General features: G+C 40.9%; 1 protein-coding gene across 6 annotated transcripts; it reads right to left on the bottom strand.

Annotated features, from left to right (window-relative positions):
• Nucleotides 1-242: 242 nt before the first annotated feature.
• On the bottom strand, nt 243-22,065 carry LOC148022052 (uncharacterized). 6 transcript variants are annotated; one of them, XM_087697656.1, is made up of 8 exons: nt 21,730-22,065; nt 21,253-21,401; nt 21,016-21,158; nt 5,515-5,606; nt 5,217-5,402; nt 1,495-1,572; nt 1,259-1,321; nt 243-756 (listed from the first exon to the last, which is right to left on the bottom strand). In XM_087697656.1, exons 2-7 carry the CDS (start codon nt 21,295-21,297, stop codon nt 1,290-1,292), a joined length of 576 nt encoding a protein of 191 aa, XP_087553782.1. In that variant the 5' UTR covers nt 21,298-21,401; nt 21,730-22,065; the 3' UTR covers nt 243-756; nt 1,259-1,289. The 6 variants fall into 6 exon arrangements, with proteins under 6 accessions (XP_087553782.1, XP_087553778.1, XP_087553777.1 ...); XM_087697652.1 differs by having other exon boundaries at nt 5,137-5,402; nt 21,253-21,404; nt 21,730-22,062; XM_087697651.1 differs by having other exon boundaries at nt 5,137-5,402; nt 21,730-22,061.
• Between the last annotated feature and the right edge of the window lie 2,039 nt (nt 22,066-24,104).

Genomic DNA, 24,104 nt, shown 5'->3' with positions numbered 1-24,104 from the left:
CAACTGTCAGGTGGTGGTGAAGCCTGTTTGTAGTCGCACTATGGAGCCCAGAAATGGAAAAGGGAACAGAGAAATGCACAGGTCCAGCAGGCCAACCCATATATCTCACCACCTTGCACACCCACTTAGAAGTTTTGCAAGAACACCAAAGAAATACTTGGCACACAATATTTTCCCTGAAAGTTAGCTGAGGTGCATGAGTTCCATCTTTGGTGAAAACACGTCACAAAGGAGAGCAAGACTTCACCACAAAATTTAATTGGATGTGTCAAAAGAAATTTCAGATATGGGTACACACCCGAGCATCAGGGCATGAAATACAGAACCTAGTGTGAGCCTAGACTAGAATAATAATCACATATTCCAAGTATGGCGAAGAGACTACCTCTGCACAGCATGACAGAATCGAAAAATTAACTAAAAAGCTACCAACAACGTGACCAATTGCAATCTCTCTTTGTGCTGAACTGCTTGCTTGCAGGCATATTCTTTTCAATACCAGTCCCTGCACTGATTCGAAAATACATTCTAATTGAAGATATAAAGTTAGAGAATACTGGTGGTCAGAAGATTTTACACAGTTCCTCTTTGGAAGAACTGTGTTGCACAACTAAAGCCTGGCAACCAAACAGGTTGCATATGAACAGAATCTTCATAGAGTGGTACAAACCACCCACGCACAACCTTCAGTTGCCTGTGTGCTTCAACTTAGAATTTTCTAGAGGATAATGCAAGGAGGATTTTCTTCCTTGGACCCTGCAATAAAGCGGCAAACAGATCATTAATTATCATGTTTAACAGACGGTGCAAATTAAGTTCTGCTCTGACATCTGCAACCATTAAAATACAACTATGAGATGTTGTAAGTCAACTACACTGTCGAGCTACATTTCTCGAACAAAATAGTTGTCATTTGCAATAAAACAGTGACAAAAACAGCTATAACCTACAGAATGCGACTTGTATATTGAAACAATAGATCATATGCTTATAAAAACGAAATCCTCTAGCACTCTGGAAGAAGTGAACTTGATATTAGAAACAAGCTTTGGAACAGATGGTCTTAAGACAACAAGCATCACAATTACTACATATATGAGGCCACATGGATGTTTGTACAATTAAAACCAGTATGCACTTCCCATTTAGCAAGCTTATTCTCTATGGATTCCTTGAAAAACTGTAGTTTGCTTGACAGGCTACAAGGACCCATGTAATATACAGAGATTCAATGCAAAGTTCACAAATTCAATCATACCATGGGAAGTCCCAACTCCTTCAGGTCATTATCACTCATGGTCCGCAAGGCAGCCATGTCCACCTGCATCATAAAAATAATTCCTACTTAGTACTTAGCCTCTAAAGTGTGAAACCTAGCAAAAATTTTCTAAAGATAGTACAGGCCTTGCATCTGCCGCCTCCTATTCAGTACTTAGCCTGTAAGTGTAAAAAATAGTAAAAAGTTCTATAAATAGTACAGGTTTTGTCGTGCACCTCTTCTGCTTGAAACATTATTATATATTTGCTCAATCCAAGTGACTTCAGCAGTGATGATATATCTGCTTTCTCCACCTGAACACAACCAGAACACTTGTGAAACAGCTCCAAGGCTTAAACTAGATAAAGCTTGCAACAACATACTCATCCATAACCATCACCAAATCATAGATCCTCATGTATTTCACAAACATGTCACTGAATTACTGATTAATGCCCCAGAGACAAAAACCAAAATAAACATTCTTTTTGAAATTGAAAAGAAAAAGGAAAACTAGTTTTTTGTTCCAAAATTTTTGAACAAAATCAAGTAAGAGACCCTTTTTTAATGGTTTAGAATTACACAGGGCAATCACAACTGTAGGAAAGTCAATTTGGCCCAAAGAGTGAAGTTGTGCAGAAGTGCACATGTTGAAAATTGAATACTGAGCTTGGACATTAAAAGCACAATGCCTTGTTGTAATTAAAGTTAGTGTTGAAGAAGAACCAAACTGTTGATGAAGACTTGGGTGCTCATAGATTAGCAATTTGAACTTTTTTGTGGAAGTGGATGACCATGGGATATTATCGTGGAGATACGTCATGGTTGAAGAAATTGGGATGTTGTTATTGATGGCTCTCTAATGTCTTCTCTTGTTGGAGTCTATCATCAGGAGCACCATTCTTATGCATATCCCTCCCTATGAACTGCAGGGTAATTCTTGTGACCCCTATGAACAGCCTTAAGCAAGTGAACTGCAAGGTGATTCTTGCGACTCTTATGGGCAGCCCTATGTAAGAGATACTCATATGCTTATCCCTCCCTATGAACTGCAGGGCAATTCTTGTAACCCCTATGGACAGCCTTATGCAAGTGAACTCCAAGATGATTCTTGCGACTCTTATGGGCAGTCCTATGTAAGGGATACTCATGCTTATCCTTCGAGATGTTGCCATCATACAGATAAGGAGCAACATGCGATCATCAGCTCACCTATTGCAAAGGTGAATGCTTTGATTACAAGAGTGGTGGAATATGAAGATGAAGATGAAAAACAAGAAGTTGATGAAGACTACTCTGCAACCACTTAGCTTTGACAATAAATGAATGAACCCCATGTGATGCACAACCATGGGCCAATGGAAATTGCAAAATCCATAGAAACAGGTAATGGCTGTTCCGGTCTATAGAAACAGACTAATGCGTTCCAAACCCTCCAAAGAAATGAAACGGCTAGGGAACATTCCCTGCCATTCCCTATTTGGAACTGTCATTTCGTGCCTGTTGACAAAAAATTGTTGTTTTTCCTTTTTTTTTCTTGCTTGTGTTACACTTTTGCCACCTATTCATCCATCTCCATTGCCTAATGTGCTAATCTCTCTCTCTCTCTCTCTCTCTCTCTCTCTCTCTCTCTCTATGAAGATTGAAAGCCAATCATCAGTCCATGCAAAGTTCACATTTGATGTGTTATCAACTCTTGCAAATCAAAATCAAATTTCAGCCCTATTCTCAAGTCCAAGGTAATCACCCATTTATATTGTCTAATTTCAAGTGAAATTGGGGTAATTGGGGCATTTGTGGCAACTTAGGGCAATTTGGAGTTATGGGGGTAATTGAGTCAATTTTGGGACATTTGGTCAATTTTGAGCATTGAGGGGTATTGGGGCAAGCGGTTTGGTGTGTTTCCGGGGGAACAATGATGGTTATTGTTGCCATTGCAAACAACATAGATTTTTGTTGCCCGGCACGGTCATTTTAGTTTCAATTTTATTGTAAAAGCTAAGTCATTATATTCAATCGAGTTATGAAATGTAGCATTGAGTCCTCCCTTGAGCTACAGCATCGCTACAAATAAGGACAAAAATCCAAACCATTTCCTGCAATGCCAGTCTTTAGCTCATTTGAGTCGACAACAAACGATCAGCCTATGCCAACTGTATTCTAAGAGAAGCCGTATGAGGCAATTAGAGGGACATTCAAGAAATTTGGGAATTTGTAACATTTTTGGGCCGTTGAGAGCAATTTGGGGCAATCGAGACAATTTTTGTACATTTGAGGCAATTTGGGCAATTTGTAGCATTGGGGGGCTATTGTGCAATTTGAAGCAATTTGGGTCATGCAATGCATATTTGGGGCACTTAGAACGTGTGCCAGTCCCCCCTTCCCGTTCCCTGACCTTGGGCGTTCCCCCTGTTTCCATTCATGTTCCCCGTTCCAAGCAACTATGGCAAATCCACAAAAGACCATGACAGCAGAAATTTCAAAAATGATCCGCATGCCCTGAAAGAACTTGCACATGGAACCATGTGTAAAAACAAATAACAAATTCAAGAAGTCTGCATAAACCCAACGCTTAGACTCGCCAGTAGACTGGCTACCACACAGCCCTTTGGATGCCATTCAAGTGCCCCAGGCGTATCCACAACCATAAGTCAAAAAGAATCACAAACTCATATAATTTGGCACAATCCCAAAAGATTCAGCTATCATATGTGCGGCCCCATGGAAGCTACACATGGAAGGATGGGTTAGAGAAAATGGCAAACTATAGAATGATAACCGTGTAACTCTGAAACAATTCAAAGAGGAAAAGTACCAGCAATGATCACCATCATCATTGGAAAATACTTTATGTATGGACTGATAAGGATTTGTACCAGCGACCCCATGAGAAGTCTCTTTCTAGCGCCAGGGGATTCAGAGATGCATTTGTGTGACCCCATGGACTCTGAGGTGAACCGTTGGGCTCGGAGAGCCTGAAAGAACTTGAGTCAATGAGCATGGGAATCCTTTTATGCACTCAGCATCCGTGTTTTATCATAGTAATTAGCAAGCATGCATATTCACATGCTTTAGAAGTGTGGCCATCACCTGACTTCTTCTGCCTGTTCTTGAAGTGTAGGGAGAGGCCCTGATTTTTTAGATATATTGCACCAAGTGGTGAGCCCAGATATAATAATCTTGCTTCCTTGTGGGTCAGAATCTTCTCATGCTAGTTTTTATAAGCAGAAATCTTGTACTCTCTTCCCCAAGGAAGGTGTCTGTGTCTCAAAAAGAGAAAACAAAAATAAAAGGAACTTGAGAAGACATGAAAGAGTTAAGAAAGAGAGACTGAAGGTGAAAGAAGCACCTTAAGAAGCAATCAATACAAATCACAAGGATGGCAAGAAGTTAGAACATTAGAAAAGAAGGCTGAACACGTCAGCTGAGGACATCCATGTTAGAATTTGTGAAAGACAGAAAGCAACACAATTCTGAGTCGTGATGAGATTATCCCCGCATGCCATGCCCCATGATGCCTGGAATTCAAGATGTATTTGCACACTCATCCCATGCATCCCATACAAAACATACATAAAGGAAAGTACTAAACACACTACAGAAAGCACAGGCTGTAATGTCATAACAAACATGAAGTCCAGAATTAATAATCACAGCAGTAAACAATCTAGGGGGACACGCACATGACCTTTCATCTGAGCATAAAAAATGTCCTGCAGGCACAGCCCCTAGGAAGGAATGCAACTGGGTCTAAAGATCAAGCAAACAGCTTGAAGCACAAAATAACTGGATAGCTCCAAAAGACAGCAAAAGCAACAAGATAGATATCATTAAAAACAAATTAACTCTGTTCTAAGAGATTGTTTTTGAGATATTACCACCACTGGAGGTTTTGGTACTGTATTGATGTGCGGTATAACAACATTAGGAGGAGGTAAAGTTCCAACCGCAGGCACACCTTTCAAGGGTAATGGAGGTGGCCTTCGTAAGATAACCCTCGGACCTTGTGGAACTGGAAGAGGCCTTGAAATCCTTTCACGTAAATCAGTGACCACATTCGCTTGGCCATTCATAAATTGCCTATTTCTGAGTGAATTCTTTTGGTCGAGTTTGTGTCTCAAATCCTCTTTATTGCTACGAACATCTGCAGAGTGAAGATGGAACTGTTCCAGAATCGAAACATTCACATAAAACTAGACAAGCTACTCAAACATATTCAAGTTATCTACAAAAGCATAATGAGGATGATAACCAACCAAATGGAAGCTTCTTCGCCTGAATACTGGCTGGTGTCATATCATCATCATCATCATAAGCACTTGGTCTCCAACCTCCCTCTTGCCGCTGGCTGCAAATTATATTTTAAAAGACAACTCTCCTCAGTCAGTGCACACATCTCATAACCAGTAAATGTATCGGATAAGCATGCCACCTATAGCTTCTAACTACAAGTTCAATGAAAACTCAACATTAAAGACTACACAACTTGTTTTGTGTTAAGTCACCTGTTAGTACACATAGACAAACAACTGGTTCAAAAGTTGTGTTGCACTTCTTGTGGACACTTCGTTTAACAGTTGGAAGTCTGTTCAGCTCAAGAAAGAAATGACAGACACGCACTCATAGCAGCCTGCCATGGTTGCTCATACATGTTTATCAGGTAAAACATCTGCTGCTCCTTTCTCATTGTAGGGTTGCACATCTGCACAGACTTGCCTCCATTTTACTCTCTCATCTCTACTCATTCACACCCTGACCATTTTTGCATTCAAGCCTCCTTGATTTTAATTAACATGTATGTGTTACTGGTCACTTCTCTTCTTGATGGATTCCACAGGCATCAGCCACAACAGCCATTCTACATACAAAGGGGAAATCCAAACAACCGTGTGGATCTGTACCACAAAATAGTTGGTTTGACGAGTGCCACACCACACGCATGACCCCCCCTCACCCTCAGCTCCCAAATTACCATCCCGCTTCATCTTTATTTCCACATGTCACAAGGACATGAAATTTTGAGATGCTTTAATCTTGCTGATAACATTTGATTAACTTATTGATCAAATGTGCAAGGTTGTTTAGCGCATGTGATGCACATGGCAATTATTTCATTGTAGCAAGCCAAGGACCTCAAGCATGCAGTGGGTGTCAAAGGCAAAAGTTGTGATAAGTCATGCCAATTGGGCTTTGGGGGTCAATTGGCATCGGTTTTGACCCTGGGACATCAGACCTCGGTGCGGACACTAGGGACTGGCATTAATTAACTAATGCCAATCAAAGGGTCAACACAAGTTGGAGACCACTCCAAGTTGCAAATGGCCTAGCCAATTTAATTATGGATGGGCACATCAAGTTTTGGCCAAGTTCAAAAGGGCTGAAATTGATTTTCAAGATTATTTAATTTTGAAGTTAATTAAATAGCTCAATAATGATTAAAAATGGGTTTAGAAGGCTGCCACTTGACAAAAGTGCCCATGCAAACTGAGAAAACGTTTTTGGGGGCTGAGTCTCAACCATTCCATCAGTTTACTGCTTCGGGGGCCGGGGGGGCTTGTTTTGACACAGAGAGAGAGAGAGAGAGAGAGAGAAAGAGAGAGAGAGAGAGGATTATTGAATTCTGAAAATTCATTAAATGGTTGGATAATGCTAAAAAATGGGTTTAGAAGGCTGCCACTAGGCAAAAAATGCCCATGCAAACTGAGAAAACGTTTTTGGGGAGTTGGTCTCAACCATTCAATCAATTTATAGCTTGGGGGAGAGAGAGAGAGAGAGCTGTCAATCCATTTTTTGATCAAAGAACATCAATTTGCAATAAAAGACAACCACCTTGGGGCCTCATTGAGTAGGGGACAGCAAGGAGTTACCTTCCAAGGGCCAGCAACAGCATTGTTGATCAAGCAACAACATTTTAGAGGTGCTCGGCAATAGGTGACTATATTAAATGCAGGCTAGAGCAAGCAGTAGGTAGAATTTAGGGTTTGCTTGTGAAGAAGATCAAATTTCTCCCTCATCTTGGCTCTCTCTCACCCTCTCCAACCCATTCCCAAGAAATCTCTACATTTCTCAACCATTTTGCGCAGATCTCAACCAAGTTTTGTGAATGGCAAATCTCTACTATAAACCCTAAATTTTTGCAAAAATTAAGGTTTAGCAACCACCTTGGGACCTGTGTCAACAAAAGAAGGCATCGTACACTAGAATCAACACCTGAAATTCGTGGAATTAACAAGGATGCCATCCATTGTGAATTGGGATAACATTTGGCCGATTGGTGGTTCCATTTGTGCAATTCTTGGGTAAAAATCAAGGGGCAATTGACCCAAATTGCTTGCTGATTGTATATACAGCAAGGGGCTTTCGAATCAACAAAGGAGATTATGAAATCTCAACTTGTACCCAATCTATTAGCAATCAAAGTTAAAGAAATACCATAAGGGGCGCCAACTTTGGAGCCATGTCCAAGATAATTAAGGTAAATTGTGCATTTCAATTTATGTTTACTTGCTAATTGCTGTAATTAAGTGCTTAATCAAGGAATTACCACCCTTTCCAAGAAGGAAGGTTGGTTTCATGGTTCCATTGCTAAGATACCACTCAATCCCTTCATTTGGTGGGCCCGAGGCACTTGATTGCAAGCCAAAGCTTTGTGCTAGTGCTGATTTTTGCTCTCAACTGAGAAATTACAGCAATGTCTTCATACAGTAGATGCAATCAGGTAGTGATGATGCCTCTCAATATGAACATTCACATGGCAATAGAGAAAATACAATGCCTGATCTTGGACAAGGCTCTGACCATGGACAGCAAGCTGAAAATGTTGTTGTTGAGCAAGTTGCAGGGCCTTCTAGGCATATGAGGCTGATGACTAGCAAAGTGAAGAGGAATTTGATGACCAATTCGAGAATCAAATGAGGATAGCAGGAAATCTCTTTGCTGAATTGGTAAAGGATCCTCAATTTACGCGATTTTTGAATGCTCCAAAGACCACAATCCCTTGATTTGGTGGGCCCAAGGCACCTAATTGCAAGCCAAAGCTTTGTGCTAGTGCTGATTTTTGCTCTCAGCTGAGAAATTACAGCAATAGGTCTTCATACAATGAGATGTAATCAAGCAATGATGATGCCTCTCAATATGAATATTCACATGGGAATGAAGAAAATGCAACGCTTGATCTTGGACAAGGCTCCGATCATGGACACCAAGCTGAAAATGTTGCTATTGGGAAAGTTGCAAGGCCTTCAAGGCATATGACACTGATGACCAACAAAGTGAAGAGGAATTTGATAACCGGCTCAAGAATCGAATGAGAACAACAACAAATCTCTTTGTTGAATTCGTAGAGGATCCTCAATTTACCTGATTTTTTAAAGCTCCAAAAAAAGACAATAAAGGCAAGAAAAAAAAGGCATCTTCTACACCTTCAAATCAGCAAGGTGCACCGAAGGCATTGCCACACCCTTCATTCCAAGCTCCCAAAGATGGCTAATGAAGCGAAACAATTGGTACCTAAGAGACAAGGATGTACATGCAAGGCCATCATGGAAGTGCCAATACAATGGGTTTTAGACAGCAACGCATGCATACTATGATGGGGAAACTAGGATATTTTGGTGGAAGCACGATTTTTCATGCTATGGTTGGACAAAGACATCATGTGGAAATGTATGGCACAAATCCCCATGGTATGCAACAACCAATGTATGGTGTGCAAGGCCCAATGTATTCATGTATGGTTAGAAATATGCAAAGCCCTATGTATAGCAACATTGGCTTGATGCTTGGGGCACAAACTAGAATGTTTGGTAAAGCATCAACACCCCCAAATGCTTATGGGGCTCAAGGAACCAATGTTGGTCATGCAAATGCTCCATTTGGTATTGGTTTTGATGTAAATTTAGAGAGTGCGCCCTTTTTGCACCAACCAGTGTATGACAACTTGACACCCAAAGGGGCAACAAAAGACTATGATGAGGGTGGTAATGTTAGACAGTGTCATTTCCTGGACAGTCGGCCAGTTGGACAGAAGAGCAGTACGGCCAGAGTGAATGCCATGTCAGCTGGTCGGACAGGGTACCACGTGGCACAGTTTCTGCAGTCGGCCAGTTTTCTGCAGTCAGCTGCATTAAATGCAGCCGACCTGGTGCTGGGAATTTCCTATTTTTCGGCTATTTATAGCCGGTTTTGTGGCACACTCCAGCATTCATCATTTCAGATTTTGATCTTGAGATCTATTGGCTGAGACAAACTATGCTCGGGCTCATGGAGATCGAGGTCATCAAACCGGAGACATACACAGATATTTCCTCTGCCCCCTTGTGTATTTCTGCACTCTTATACAGCATACTACACCAAAGATTCTCTGCGTTTACAGTCTCCTCTCTCTCTCTCTCTCTCTCTCTCTCTCTCTCTCTCTCTCTCTCTCTCTCTCTGTGTGTGTGTTCACTCTTTCTCAATCTTTGTCCTACGCTTCCACATTGCTGAACTCTGACATGGTATCAGAGCGGTGAAGATGGACTGACTGAGGGCTGAACCTATCTAAAGAGGCGATTTCAGCGCGACACAAATCTACGTTTCCATAATTCGAGGGCGAGCCGGAGGGCTGCGCATCGGATCACAGCTGAAGCGAGCGTGAGCGTGCAGGAAAGAAGTCTAATCGGTGAATTTGCTGCAGGTTATTGCTGTTTGAAGGGGAGGAAGGCTGCGTTTGAGGCCTTTCATTGCAGATTTTACCTTTTCATTGCCTGCGGCGGGTGAAGAAGGTTTGGGCAACGGAGGAACCAGAGCCCTAGAAGGCTGTGTTTTCACAGTAAGAGGGGGCTGATTTTGTGTTTGTGCAGGTATTGCAAGTTAACATGTCTACAGAGATTCATATGGAGTTCCAAGCGATCATGGACAGGAAGGTGCATGTCCTACCAGCTCTTCCATTAGATCAAAAGCTTAATGGTGACAATTATCGCATCTGGCGGGTGATGATGTTGGCCATTTTGGAGTCTTATGATTTGGCAGAACTAGTGATGGAGGAGATTAGCAGGCCCTCAGTGAGGGATTAGTCCAAACTCTCTTCCAATGCTCGAGCAGAGTTGATCAAGGCCCAATCTCATTGGGACAAACTGAATGCCAGAATTCGATCTTTTATGTTCCTGTCTTACACCACAGCCGTGATAGCTCACATCGAGCACTTGACAGTGACTCGTGAGATATGGCTGGAGCTCGATCAAATGTACAACCGAATGACCCTGATGAAGAGGGTTTCTTTGGAGGTGCAGATACGAACCTTGTCCGTGAATAAGTCTTCTTTGCTTTGGGAAACACATCAACAAGCTTCGGCAGCTTCAGATGCAGGTTCAAAATGCGGGGAAGCCTATTTCCTCCGAAGACATGGCGATCGCTTTACTATCCCAATTTCCGCCACGATTCGGTACTTTTTATTCCGCTCTTATTGCATCCGGGCAAGAGTCGACTCTTCGGTGGGAAGAGTTGGTTCCTATGGTCTTGGACAAGAAGGAACAATTGAAGGGACAGAATGCTTCCAAATCGGAGGCATTGGTTGGTCCAGCCTCTCAAAAGAAGGGGAAGGACCAAAAGAAGAAGAAGGAGAACAACAAATCCAAGGACAAGGAGAAGGAATCGACTTGCTATATTTGTGGAAAGACCGGTCACTGGAAGAAGGATTACCCCGACAAGGACAAGAAGGATACCAAGAAGAAGGACACGAAGTATTCTGGAGCGGTGGCTGCACCCTCATCAACTGCTTTTCTACACTTAGCAGTCATTGAGAACTCTACATCGAAGACTTCTGATGCTGCGATGACAGCTCTCCAAGCTCAAGAGTGGATTGTGGGCAGTGGCGCCTCATGGCACATGACTCCTCCTTCCGTTGGTGTTGCCCATTTGCGACCTTCACATTGGCAAATTCTCACTGGAGAGAGCTCTTCTGTGTCTATTGCTGCGCAAGGTGAGATACAGCTTATTCCAGATGGACGTGGTAGTACCCACACCTCTGAGGTGTTGCATGTGCCAAGTTTGGGGTATCATTTACTTTCGGTCCATAAGATTTGTGCTCTTGGCCTCTTGGTGGAGTTTGACAATGATATTGTTCGAGTCCTTGATCGTGGATCGTAGAAGGTTCTCTCTACAGGGTATGAGCAGAATGGCGTCTACAAATTGAAGTCTTCTTCGACTCTTACTTATCTTCTTCTTACTTCTCAGACACAATCCAAGCTCTGGCATGCTCGGTTTGGCCACCTGAACTACGAGTACCTTCCGAAGGCATCGCAAGGGTCGTTTGTCTGAGGTTTGCCGAGCATAGTGGTGAGCCATCAACCATGTGTCTCCTGCATTCGTGGGAAACTACATCGAGATACGATTCCCAAAAAAGCTTCTAGGCGGTCTACTTCACCCATAAAGCTTGTATCTACGGATCTTTGTGGCCCGATGAGGACCGAGCCCCTGAAGGGGAGCTTGTACTTCATGTTGATCGTAGATGACTACAGCAGGATGACTTGGGCCTATTTCTTAACTTTGAAGTCGAAGACTTTCTCTCACTTCAAGGATTGGCTTCTCTTTGAGGAGAACCATTCTGACCGGCGACTGAAGACCTTGCATTCAAACAAGAGAGGTGAATTTATGTCTAATGAGTTTGCTCGTTTTTGTGCAGATAGGGACATTCACCAGGAGTTTGCTAACACCAACACTCCCTAAGAGAATGGCATTTTGGAGCGGAAGAACCGAAGTGTGATCGAGATGGCACGCACCATGATGGAGCACGAACAAACACCTCGATTTATATGGGCCGAGGCAATGGCTACCGCATTTCACATCCTCAATCGATCTTCCACTTCAGCCGTTGACAAGATAACACCTTTTGAGACTTATTTCGAGACTAAACCTGATGTCTCTTATTTCAGGATCTTTGGGTGTGACGCTTATGTGCACATTCCGAAGACGCAGTGTGCTAAGTTGGAGGCGGCTTCCCGACACCAAGTTTTTGTTGGCTATAGCTCCCAGTCTTAAGATTATCGTTTGTTTGATCCCGTTAAGCGGGATATCTACACAAGCCGAGATGTGCAGTTCGTGGAAGTTCTGGCAAGAGAGGGGGGTGAGAAGCACCCCGTCCTTGGAGATCCAAGGGAGAGTTGGGCTCTCGAGACAGTTCCTTTGGAACCTGAGCCTCTTGAAGGAGATTCTTCTTTTGATTCAGAGTCTTCTTTTCCACTAGTAACCCCCGAGGAGCTTCCGCCGGTGGATGTTCCTGCGTCTTCAACAGATGGAGAGCGACGAAGAGAGGTTCGTCCTCCTCCTCATTGGGCCCGTGACACACTCCGAGATTCAAGGATCGAGGGGGTCCCTGAGGAGTGGGAACCACAGGATGGAGGGGGTCCTTGAGGATCGAGGGGATCCCTGAGGAGTGGGAACCACAGGATGGACCATGAAGGTCACAGAGGAACTAGGCACATTCTTCGGAGCTTGTTTGCTCCAACTATTGTTTGCTGACCCGTGTTATGCACGATCGAGAGCCCACTTCAGTGAAGGAGGCTTTGCAGTCTGTGATCATTGGCAAAAGGCCATGAAAGCCGAGTTAGAGGCTATTCAGAGGAATGGCACTTGGTCTCTTGTGCCTCGTCCCTCTCACAATAAGGTGATTGGTGTCAAGTGGGTCTTCAAGACCAAGTACCTTAGCGATGGTTCTTTGGACAAGCACAAGGCTTGCCTTGTTGCTAAAGGTTTTGCTCAACACTCGAGCATTGATTTTCATGATACTTTTGCTCCCACTGCTCGTATGGCGACTATTCAAGCTATTCTTGCCTTGGCTGGCCATATGAGATGGCCTGTTTATCAATTGGATGTGAAGTCGGCCTTTCTTAATGGTGGCTTGCAGGAGGAGATCAATGTTGAGTAGCCTCTTGGCTTTGGATCCTCAGATGGGAAAGTTTACAGGTTGAAGAAGGCCTTGTATGGTCTCAAGCAAGCTCCGCGTGCACGGAACGAGAAGATTGACTCATTTCTTCAGTCGAAGTTGGGATATCAGCACTCTACGGCCAATCCACAACTTTATGTATGCACTTCCGAGCTTGGTCGTGTGTTGTTTATGTTATATATTGATGATTTGATTTTAACAGGGGATCATGCACAAAAGGTCCGAGAGACCAAGACAGCTTTACATCAGGCATTTTAGATGTGCCATTTTCTGGATAGTCAGCCAATTGGGCAACAGAGCAGTACGGGCAAAGTGAATATCACATCAGCTGGTTGGACAGGGTGCCAAATGGCACGGTTTCTGCAGTCGGCCAGTTTTTCTACAGTCGGCTCCATTAAATTCAATCGACTTGGTGCTTGGAATTTCCTATTTTTCGGCTATTTATAGCCGATTTTGTGGCACACTCCAGCATTCATCATTTCAGATTCTAATCTTGAGATCTGTTGGCTGAGACAGACTGTGCTCGGGCTGACGGAGATCGAGATAATCCAATTGGAGACATACGCAGATATTTCCTCTATCCCCTTGTGTATTTCTACACTCTTATACAGCATACTACACCAAAAATTTTCTGAGTTTACAATCTCTCATTTTCTCTCTCTTCTCTGTGTTCACTCTCTCTCAGTCTTTATCCTACGCTTCCGCATCGCTACACTCTGACAGGTAAAGCAGTGAAGTTTTGAGTCCTTCAATGGTGCACAAGATAGGCTCAAAGCTTTGACTTTCATTCAGCAGTCTAATGCAACCTATTCATGTGTTTGAGAATATATCCGTAAACAAATGGTCAGTCTGAGGATGCAAATTCCACAATGTTAAATCTTTTGAGTTTCAAACCGCAAGACACAATGAAAGCAGTATTTGCCCTTGGTTGACTTTGCTTACAACAACACAGTGCATAGTTCCACTAGCAAAGCTCCATTTGAGGTGGTTGAGGGTGACAAGAAGATAGCGCATATCTTGCAAACTAAGGAAAGGATCTTTGAGACTAATTGTTATGTGGAAAACTTGGATGCAGCCTATACAAAGATAAAGCATGCACTTCAAAGATCACAAAAAACACAAAAGAGAGCAATCGATCGTTATAGATGTGCTTTCAGTTTGCAGAGAACGATTATGTATTGCTGCATTTTGAAAAGGCAAGGCTGAAAAAGATAAAAGAAAGAGAAAGAAGATATCCAAAGTTGATACTATGGGCCCTTTGAAGTGTCAAAGAAGATCAACGATATAGCATATCCGCTGAAATTACCTCCACATTTCTGAATACACAATGTCTTTCATGTCAGTTTGTTAATGCCTTTTCATGGTGATGTGCCAAAAGATATGTCTATTGAAATTCAACCTGAGATTGAGAAGCTAGATGAGATTTTAGTACTTGAGCTGATTTTGAAACATAAGGAAAGAAAGGTCAAAGATAAAGTTTCTAAGAGATGCTTGGTGAAATTTCAAAATTATTCACCAATGGATGCCAAATGGATGGAAGAGGATGACTTGACAGACCATCCTCGGTCGTTGCAACTTTACCTAGATGCCTTTCAGTTAGAGCCAACTTTAGTTCAAGCTCAATCAGATTCAATAGAATAAGGATCCGGGTAATCGCCTGATGCTCAAGGGAAAGGTAGCACTTCCACTCTGCAAGTTGTGGACAGCTCTCATATGTAGTGGATCTCGGATATATTTAGCATGCATCCAAGGTACTATACTAACAGTATGTTTACCATAAGGTCACTACTTAGTGTACTAATCACATTGAGATGTATGCAAATGAGTATAAGTTTGACCCGAGCACTAGAACTATACTTTTGCGTCAGCTTATGATCAATTTGGCATGAATTTTGCCTACATTTTGAGGAAAAAAAGTTCTGATCAGTTTCAACTCAGTTTTATATCAATTTGAGAACCATTTATGGTCACTTTTAGATTCAATATACATCAGTTTTTGCATTGATTGTCAATCTGTTTTTGCAACGAGTTTGTGATCATTTCAGGATACATTTGTAGCAATTGGTGATCAATTCACTGATCAGTCGTGGCTACCTCCCCTTCACCCTTCCTCTTCTACTTCAAGCGCCCTATTCCATTATCAAGCCTTGCATTTGGAGCATTTTCCACTAGCGTCACCATCATCTACTATTATTCACTGGTAAAATTAAATTTTTAGTACTAAAATAATTTTTTAATCAATTTTTAAATTTAATATTCTAAAAAATAATTTGATAAGTTGCATTGTGTTGAAAACTGGAATTAGAAGGCTATCCACTTGGGAAAACTTGCCCATGCAACCACCAAAGATCAACCCTACAACATGTAACAACAGTTTGGAGCCCTCCTGGAGCAGGTGAGAGCAGACCAAGGTGCTTTTGGTACAGATGACAACATATAGAAGGTGGTAACAGTTTCTGGTGGTTCTAAGCTCTAAGTGATAACTTCCATGGCCGTTTGAGTAGGACAGCAGTAATTTTTCAATGTTTCTCATGATGAAACTCTAAAATTTCTCTCTCTACAGCATTCTCTCTCGTCCCTCAACATTCTCTCAAGTTATCTTAGCATTTTTCAACAGTTTGAGCCATCAAAGAATTTCAATCAATCTCTACTGTAAACCTTAATTTACAACAAAAATTAGAGTTTTGACAAATGCCTCCAGATGCATGCTCAAAAATTGAGGGCCTAGGACTTAAATTCTAGCAATCGAAATTGAGGAATTTCAAGAAGATTCGAGAGGCCAGCTAGCCAATATCAAATTTGGAGCTAAATTTGTCTTTCAAGGAGCAAAGTGAAGGCCAATCCCCAAGCAAACCAAAGGGCAAATTGGTTTGGAGGCTTGCTGATCAATTTTGACAACAAGAGGCACTTGGATTAGCGGAGGAGATCAGAGGATCTCAATTATACTCCTTCCATTTGCAATATAAGATAAAGAAGGACGCCAATTTTGGTGCCAACATGGTGTCCAATGTCTAATTATTAAAATGGTAAAGTGAGCATTTCAATTTATATGAATTTTATGCTTGTTGTAATTGGTACTTAATCAACTTATTTATCACTTTATCCAAGGAGGAAGGCTGGTTTCAGATAGTTTCAGTCATGCTTTATGCTAAATTAATGCTTTTCTATGGTTGATGGTCAAAATAGTTGAGAAATATGAAATATGGATGCGTCCAACATGTTTCTAGCAACAATCCTGGACTAATTTTCAATAGGGACTAGCATAAATTAAAATAATTACTGTCAACCTAAGAATCAACACATGTTGGAGACCACTCCAAGTTGCAAATGGCCTAGTCAATTTAATTATGGATGGGCACCTTTAATTTTAGGTAGGGTCAAAAGGGATGAAATTAATTTTCAAGATTATTTAATTCTAAAAAGTAATTAAATGACTATATAATGCTGAAAAATGGGTCTAGAAGCCTACTACTTGGCAAAAATACACATGCAAACTGAGAAAACGTTTTGGGAAGTTGGGTCTCAACCATTCAGTCAATTTACATCTTGAAAGATATGTGTGTGTGTGTGTGTGTGTGTGTGTGTGTCCGTCCATTTTCTAATTAGAGAACAACAATTTGTTGCAAAAGACAGGCATCTAGGAGCCTCAACAAGCAAGGAACAAGGAGTCACCTTCTAAGGGCTGGCAACAACGTTGCTGATCAGACAATAGCATTTTGGAGGTGCCTAACAATAGATGAATACATTAAATGCAGGTTGGAGCAAACAACAGGTAGAATTTAGGATTTTCTCGTAAAGAAAATCAAATTTCTCTCTCATCTTGGCTTTCTCGCACCTTCTGCAACCCATTCTCCTGAGATCTCTACATTTTTCAGCCATTTTGAGCAAATCTCAACCAAATTTGATGGAGGGCAAAGAGATCTCTACTGTAAACCCTAAATTTCTTTAAAAATTAGAGTTTACAAACCACCTTAGAACTCGTACCAACAAGAAAAGGCATCATATACTAAAATCAATACTTGAAATTCATGGAATTGACAAGGATTTCACATGCCAGGTCATCCATTGTAAATTGGGATGACATTTGGCCAGTTGGTGGTTCCATTTGTACAATTCCTAGGTGAAAATCAGGGACAATTGGCCCAAATTGCTTATTGATTGTATGTACAACAAAAGGCTTTTGGATTGGCAAAGCCGATTGTGGAATCTCAACTTGTACTCAATCCATTAGTAATTAAAGTTAAACAAATACTGAAAGGAGCGCCAATTTCAAGACTAACTAGATGTCTATTGTCCAAGATTATTAAGGTAAATTATGCATTTCAACTTATGTTTACTTGCTGATTGATATAATTAAGTGCTTAATCAGGGAATTACCATCCTTTCCAAGAAGAAAGGCTAGTTTTACCACACTACCATACTAAATGGAGCTATCCACCACCTACAAAAGGACAAAGCATGGGACCATAATAGATGGTGATCGTGCATCTTTCACATGCTAGCAATCTATTGGCTCCCTTGCTACCATACATATTTGATAGGTCTTATGTGGGGGGGTTTTCTCCCTAGTTGAGCCACCACTACCATAGCACTAACCCTCAAGGCAAGCAACCCTAGAGAACTTTAATAGATCCTATGTGAGGGGTTTTCCCCCTAGTTGAGCCACCACTACCATAGCACTAATCCGCAAGGCAAGCAACCCTAGAGAACTTGCAAGCACATGGTTATATTGTAGCCAAGTTACCAAGACTTTTAATTCTACTCTTGAGCATGAGTTGAGCACATGGGTTGAGAGCCATGGGTATAAAGCACCTTTCTATGTAGACAAGGATACTCCACCCTTGACCACTTTTTTACCTTACAAGACATCATAGGAGAGGGAGGGCATAGACAAAGGATACTATTGCTTTGTGGACTTCCATAAGGCATAAGATAAATACTATGAGCCAAGTAGCTCCATCAACTCCATGATATATACATGTATCATCAGCGATAATATGGGGGATCCTCATACTTTGAATCAGTGGTAGATAGGTTACAAGCAACAATGCAAATGTCTAACATAATCCAAAGAATGACAAGGATGAAGCCAAGCTTCCCCCTTTCACCTACACTCTTTGGACTACATGTTAATGAGATCATTGATTTCATTGAAAGGATTGGCAACTAGAAGCAACTCTTGTAGAAGCCTTGATCCCTATCTTACTATATGTTGTAAAATCTTGCTAATTTAATATTCTTCTAAGGAATTACAATGCCATCTAGTGCCATGCAAGCTTTCTTCAAAGAAAGGGATTTGTTTGAAAATCTAGGAAAGACCAATTCTATCACCTTTAATACTTCAACTAGCTTGATTGCCACACCAACACCACATTTCACCTGCCAAGGTGATATAGGGGAGCAAGCATCATTCACTGTTTAATTTGGGGCCACTTTTTCGAGACCAAAGTTTTCCATCCAATGATAGCTGCAAATGCTAGACACATAGTAGGATTCGCAGCTCTCATTGCCCTAGAAAGAGCATCCAAATCCAATTCCAACAACCAAGAACAACGATATGGCTTGTTAACACACTTGTCACCCCAACCCTAATGAATGGAATTGCTTTTAGAGAACCAACTTTTGTAAAGAAAGGGATTTGTTTGTGAATCTAGGTAAGACCAAACCTAGACCTTTAATACCTCAACTAGTTGATGCCACATCAATAGCACACTTCACCTACCAAGCTAATTTAGTGGAGTGATCATAATTCTATTTCACCTTCGGCTCACTTTCTCAAAACCAAAGTTTTCCATTCGCACTAGGTCTCACAACCATCACTACCCCAAAGAGTGTGCATCCAAATCCAATTTCAAGAGCCAAATACAAAGATACAGCTTTTTGACGTGCTTGCCACCCCAACCATAACGTATGCGATTGTTTTCTAAAAACCTAACTTTCATAGTGGATGGCAAAAGATGGAGAGACCACTGATTATGATGAAACATAAACTACAAGCACAGACTCCTAATAAGTGACCCCATTTGACACTACACTCACAATTTGCTACAAGAGGGGACATAAAATGTTGATTTGCCAAGACTAGTACATGGTTGAGAGACCATGGGCTCAAATAGATACATTACCCCCATTGTAATACAACTCAAATGCACCTAGAATGCAACTCACCCATGTTGAGCCAAACCAAGTCATTGCGATGGCCATCACTAGGATCGACATTAAGACGACATAGATCTCACTAGCATCACCACTTGAAACAAATATAACCTTTAAGGATCATCTCCTCTTATCTTTTAAATGATGGTTTCATTACCAAACCAAGATACGTGCATGTCCATGTTATTTCAAGTGAGATCTGCCATAGGGCAAATCTAAGCCTTCTCATACCAACTTACAATTGAGACAAGGAAATATTCTAGAGAGGCACAAGAGAACAAGTCATGTCAAACATGCCAATGCAAGAGGCAGAAACAAAGGAACAATGCATATATAAGTATCCTACCTACCATGAGATACGAGACTACTACCACCACCTCTTCCAAGATGAGGTTTGGTATACTATGTTGAGTTATGATATTCCCTAGCCAGAGCCATTGAGCACTTTTTTCTTTTAGAGATTGAAAGTACCAAGATGCATTGACCAAGCCCCAAGCAAGTAAAATAGTAGCTTGCAGGTATGCATGATATGCAATAATGGACCCTAACAACTTCTTCAAGGCCACAGCACAAACAACACAAGCTAAACCCTAGTATATGCTCCAACTCATCATACGAAACTTCTCTAAAATCACTACATTTGGAGCCACAAAGCTATGCAAAGTTGGGAAGCCTTGCCCTCAAGCTAGGCGACACCCACCAAATCATTGAAGAATCCAAGCTATCATCTCTCACCATAATTGAATGTTCTCAATAGGATTCACTTCGTAGAATTAGTACCCCTCCACTATAACCCCATAATGAATCTTATAGATGGTAGGAGAGAGAACCAATATTGTGTAATTTGGCGCCATTATCACATTGTCTTTTGGTTAGTTTGCATTTTGATTGGGTTTATCCATGAAAAACATACCATAACTGTGTTTAACATTTGGTCCATAGGTTATTTTGACTACTAGTGATGTTAATCTCTCTCTCTCTCTCTCTCTCTCTCTCTCTCTCTCTCTCTCTCTCTCTCTCTCTCTCTCTCTCTCTCTCTCATTAAATCCTTTAACATTATATCACCATGGATGGGCGTTGCACCATTACCCTTCCATATTATCCAATGATCTAAAACTCAAGGATGTCACTATAGGTACCATTCAATGATATCCAATGATGAAACATTCTGATTTAACACACTTTCCTCCATTTCTCTACTAGCTAAAACTACCTAAATTTAGGAAACTTGAGTATGCATTTATGTTTGTATAGTTTATTGCCTCCTATGTGTTCATCCCTGAAGTGTTTTTCCATGTAACATGGTGTTTCAAGGTGACTTCATGGTGTAACATGCTCTTGCTGAGATAAAGGTCCACTTGGCATCTTTGTTCCAAAGGGGACTTCATTCACATACCAAAGTTTGTATTGGGAATATGCCTAGACCCTCCATATAGACCAAGTTGTTAGGTGTTCCTAGGCATTAGATATACAATAAACATGTGTGCAATGGATGTATCGTAAGTGTATGGACGCATGCAACCACCTTGCATATGTAACCCTATTTACGTAGATCATTGCTTATACATTGATACATTGAATTAGCACTAAATCACATTTAACCATAGGCCACATCATTGCCACTCCGAATGTCTCTAAATTAACAGATACTTAGTAATAGCAAAAAGGGCAAGAGTAATACCGTTTGCTGGTGCCTTGATAACCCAAAGGTGATATGTTTCGCAAGCTGCTTCCTAACCGATCTTTAACAGATCTTTTTCTGCTCTCTGTTGCTCCTCTATAGCGATCTGAATACATTCCACCTGATGCAACAGTAGCCGTTCTCTGCATCAGCCAAAATAGACAAGCAGTTCAGGTCAAATCAGAGGAAGAGCCTATGTGCACTTACCCTTACAGTCAAGCTTCTCAAAGCTATTACCTGACCACCTCGTCCAACTGTCACTGTAACTCGAGGGTGAGACATTAAAATCTTCAAAAATTAATGCAAAATCAGCGCCAGGGTGCTTAAGCTGCCGGAATCAAGTAGCAACAATAGAGCACGGTGTTCTCCCCACAATCACAGTCAAGCTGCTGGAATCAAGCCAAATTTGAACTCAGCTTTTGGAAGAGGGGGAAAAAAAAACAACAACAAAAAACAAAACTTCAGCCCGGTCTCTCCACAGTGATAATGTGCTCTAGCTATGGAAGCCTTGTTGAAACGCAAGCAATGTAGAGCTACACGCTATCTACATGCTCATCTTGATGGCTGATGATCAGTTTTAACTGCAAATACATTACATATATCTAATGGAACAACATAATCGACAGAACAAAACAAGCGAAATGACAAGCACAATACTCTCCTACAGTTGGCTGTCTTTGTGAACCTGATTAAATTAGGACTAAAAGAACTTGCCTGTTATTTATGGGAGCTTTCGTAATGAAGTCTGAAGGCTTGCTCATGTGCTCGGAACAGTTAACCTGACCGGTGACGCCACGGGTTCATCCATGGCGCCAGAAAACGGGAGAGCAAGACAACGCAAAGTGCCGATGAACAAGAAAGACGCTCGCGCAGAAACCTGCGCCTCCTGTTGCAGGCGAAACCCTAGGCCCGACGAGAACCCTAGCGTGTTCTTCAAGCAGAGGCCTGAAGAAAATTTCGACGACGGAAAAACGCGACGAAGCGCGAGGCTCCTAAGAAAAGACAACGAGAGAGAGAGAGAGAGAGAGAGCAACGATACAAAAGGTCATACGCAGAAGAAGAGAAATTGGTCCCAAATATTTTACTTCCCCTTCATTCAATTTTGTGTAAGAAGGATTTTTCACCAATAAATTTTACCCCACAAATATTAAAATGTCAATATATTTTTGTAGATAATAGTTTTTGAATGCCTTGCTTCTTTCTATATATTAATATTTTTTATTTGACTAGAATCCATCTTACACATGATATATATCCCCCCCTCCCCATGTCCCAAAGGCTACCTAGCTTTCACATATTTTTGTGTATTAAATTGCCGCCAAATTAGTTTTTTTCCTTTTAATACCCACAAATGTGGTGTCTAGGACTCGTAGAGGTAATTATATACCCATTTTATACTCCATTGCTTCTTCTAAGCACCACAACAACAAGCTGGGCTAATTTTTTTAATCCCATAAGTTACTTTTTTCTTCCCCTCTCAAAAAATGGTCTCGTCCATCTCTAATGGTGCCTAACCATAATATACATGCATCTAAGTATTTCTCATGCTCCATTTTATTTTCTAATCTTTCTAAATCAATATCGTATTGTCAAAATTAATCTATTGAATGTCCTCTCCTACCTTACATTTCCTAATGAAACTCCTTCAAGACATAAATAATTGTAAGACAAAAGAGGATTTGCATATTCGTATGGATGAAGAGTATGCTATTATGAGGACCGTTTATGGTAAGTGTGGCCTTAATGAAACAACTACTTCCTAATATCATTTAGAGGAAAATAAAAATATTAGCCTTTGGATAGATGGTTCCTTATATCCTAACAATCGTAGCACTAGGCAAAATCTACCTTTTAGAGGAAATGGTGAACAAGGTTTACTAGGTTATTGCAAATGCTTAGATAGCAATATTCATATGCATCAATGTTCTCAATTAATGTTATATAACACTCATCAATCATTATTATAATCCTAGGGTTATTTAAATGTGTTGCAAAGAGCCCTATAAGATAAGGAAAATAAACTGCAGAAGCTCGAGGAAGAATCAAAGAAATTTAAAGACGAGAAACAAGAGATGGCAAAGGACACACAAATAAATTTGACCTTGGAGGAGGAAAATGCTTGATTGAAATTGCTTTTGCAGCAAATGGAAAAGAATAAGAACATTCCAAAAGTGAAGTTGCAAAGGTGCAAGCAAACTCCCATGGGTTACAATTAAAAAAAACATCAACTACTACCAATGTTGTCACTATCCCTGAATAGTGGAGCATGAAAAAGACATGTGCAATCATTGAGGTTTGCAATCTCTTATTGATTGTAAGACAACCTAAATTTATGAATGATTTCCTAATGATGTGTGTCTTTTTTTAACAAACTTTTTCAACAATGTTAAAGGCCAAGGTGAGGGTCAATAGTTAGAGCTTCTCAAGGCATTCTTAAAATGCAAGCATCTAGTTGCAAATTTGAAAGACCCTTGACATCAAACACTCTACCTTGCTACTTTAAATGAGGTTCTTATGGATGTTCTTAAATCTTTGTCTGTGGGAAAAATCCAAATCATGTGTAATACATCTAGGGTTAGTCAAATAGGGTTACAATGCCATATACAACATGATAGCAAATGCACTAGCTCACAACGAGATAAAACATATGGTCTTGCCTTGTCCATTTCGACTTAGATCAATGCGACAAACATGAAACATACCAAGTTGGAGTGATTAGGACAATGCTTTTTTATCAAGAAGCATGTGGCAGTAGAAGGAAGCAAACCTAGAAAAACTATTTTCTACAAGTATGATGAGTTCAACAATATTTTTGTTGACCTGACTAAAGTGTAGTACACAATGGCTCGTTTCTACAAGGTGCAATGCACAAAAGGTATTGACTTGTGATACTATATTGATAATACAATGTAATGCACTTATATTCTAATGTGTTTATGGATTAGTATATTTATCATACAATGGTTCGACTTTAGACTTCATTATGAAACGCGACCAATGTCGAATTGTAAAGGGATGCAAGTTAGAAAGAGTAGATTTTACACTTATGATCTATGCAATGGCTTATGCCAAAGATAAATGCTCATCTC

The sequence above is a fragment of the Lygodium microphyllum genome, chromosome 17, assembly GCF_053477565.2.
Source record: "Lygodium microphyllum isolate KBCC chromosome 17, Lygodium_microphyllum_v1.1.10, whole genome shotgun sequence".
Lineage (NCBI taxonomy): Eukaryota > Viridiplantae > Streptophyta > Polypodiopsida > Schizaeales > Lygodiaceae > Lygodium > Lygodium microphyllum.
The sequence above is the reverse complement of the archived record's forward strand: the minus strand, read 5'-3'. Positions and strand labels throughout refer to the sequence as shown.

Excerpts from the sequence above, each read along its gene's own strand:
- LOC148022052 (XM_087697652.1), bottom strand. The coding sequence starts at position 21,297 with ATGTCTCACCCTCGAGTTACAGTGACAGTTGGACGAGGTGGTCAG. Across the intron at positions 5,607-21,015 it reads TATCAAGGCACCAGCAAACG|CCAGCGGCAAGAGGGAGGTT; the intron begins GTATTACTCTTG and ends TATAATTTGCAG. Across the intron at positions 1,573-5,136 it reads TACCAAAACCTCCAGTGGTG|GTGGAGAAAGCAGATATATC; the intron begins GTAATATCTCAA and ends GGTTGTGTTCAG.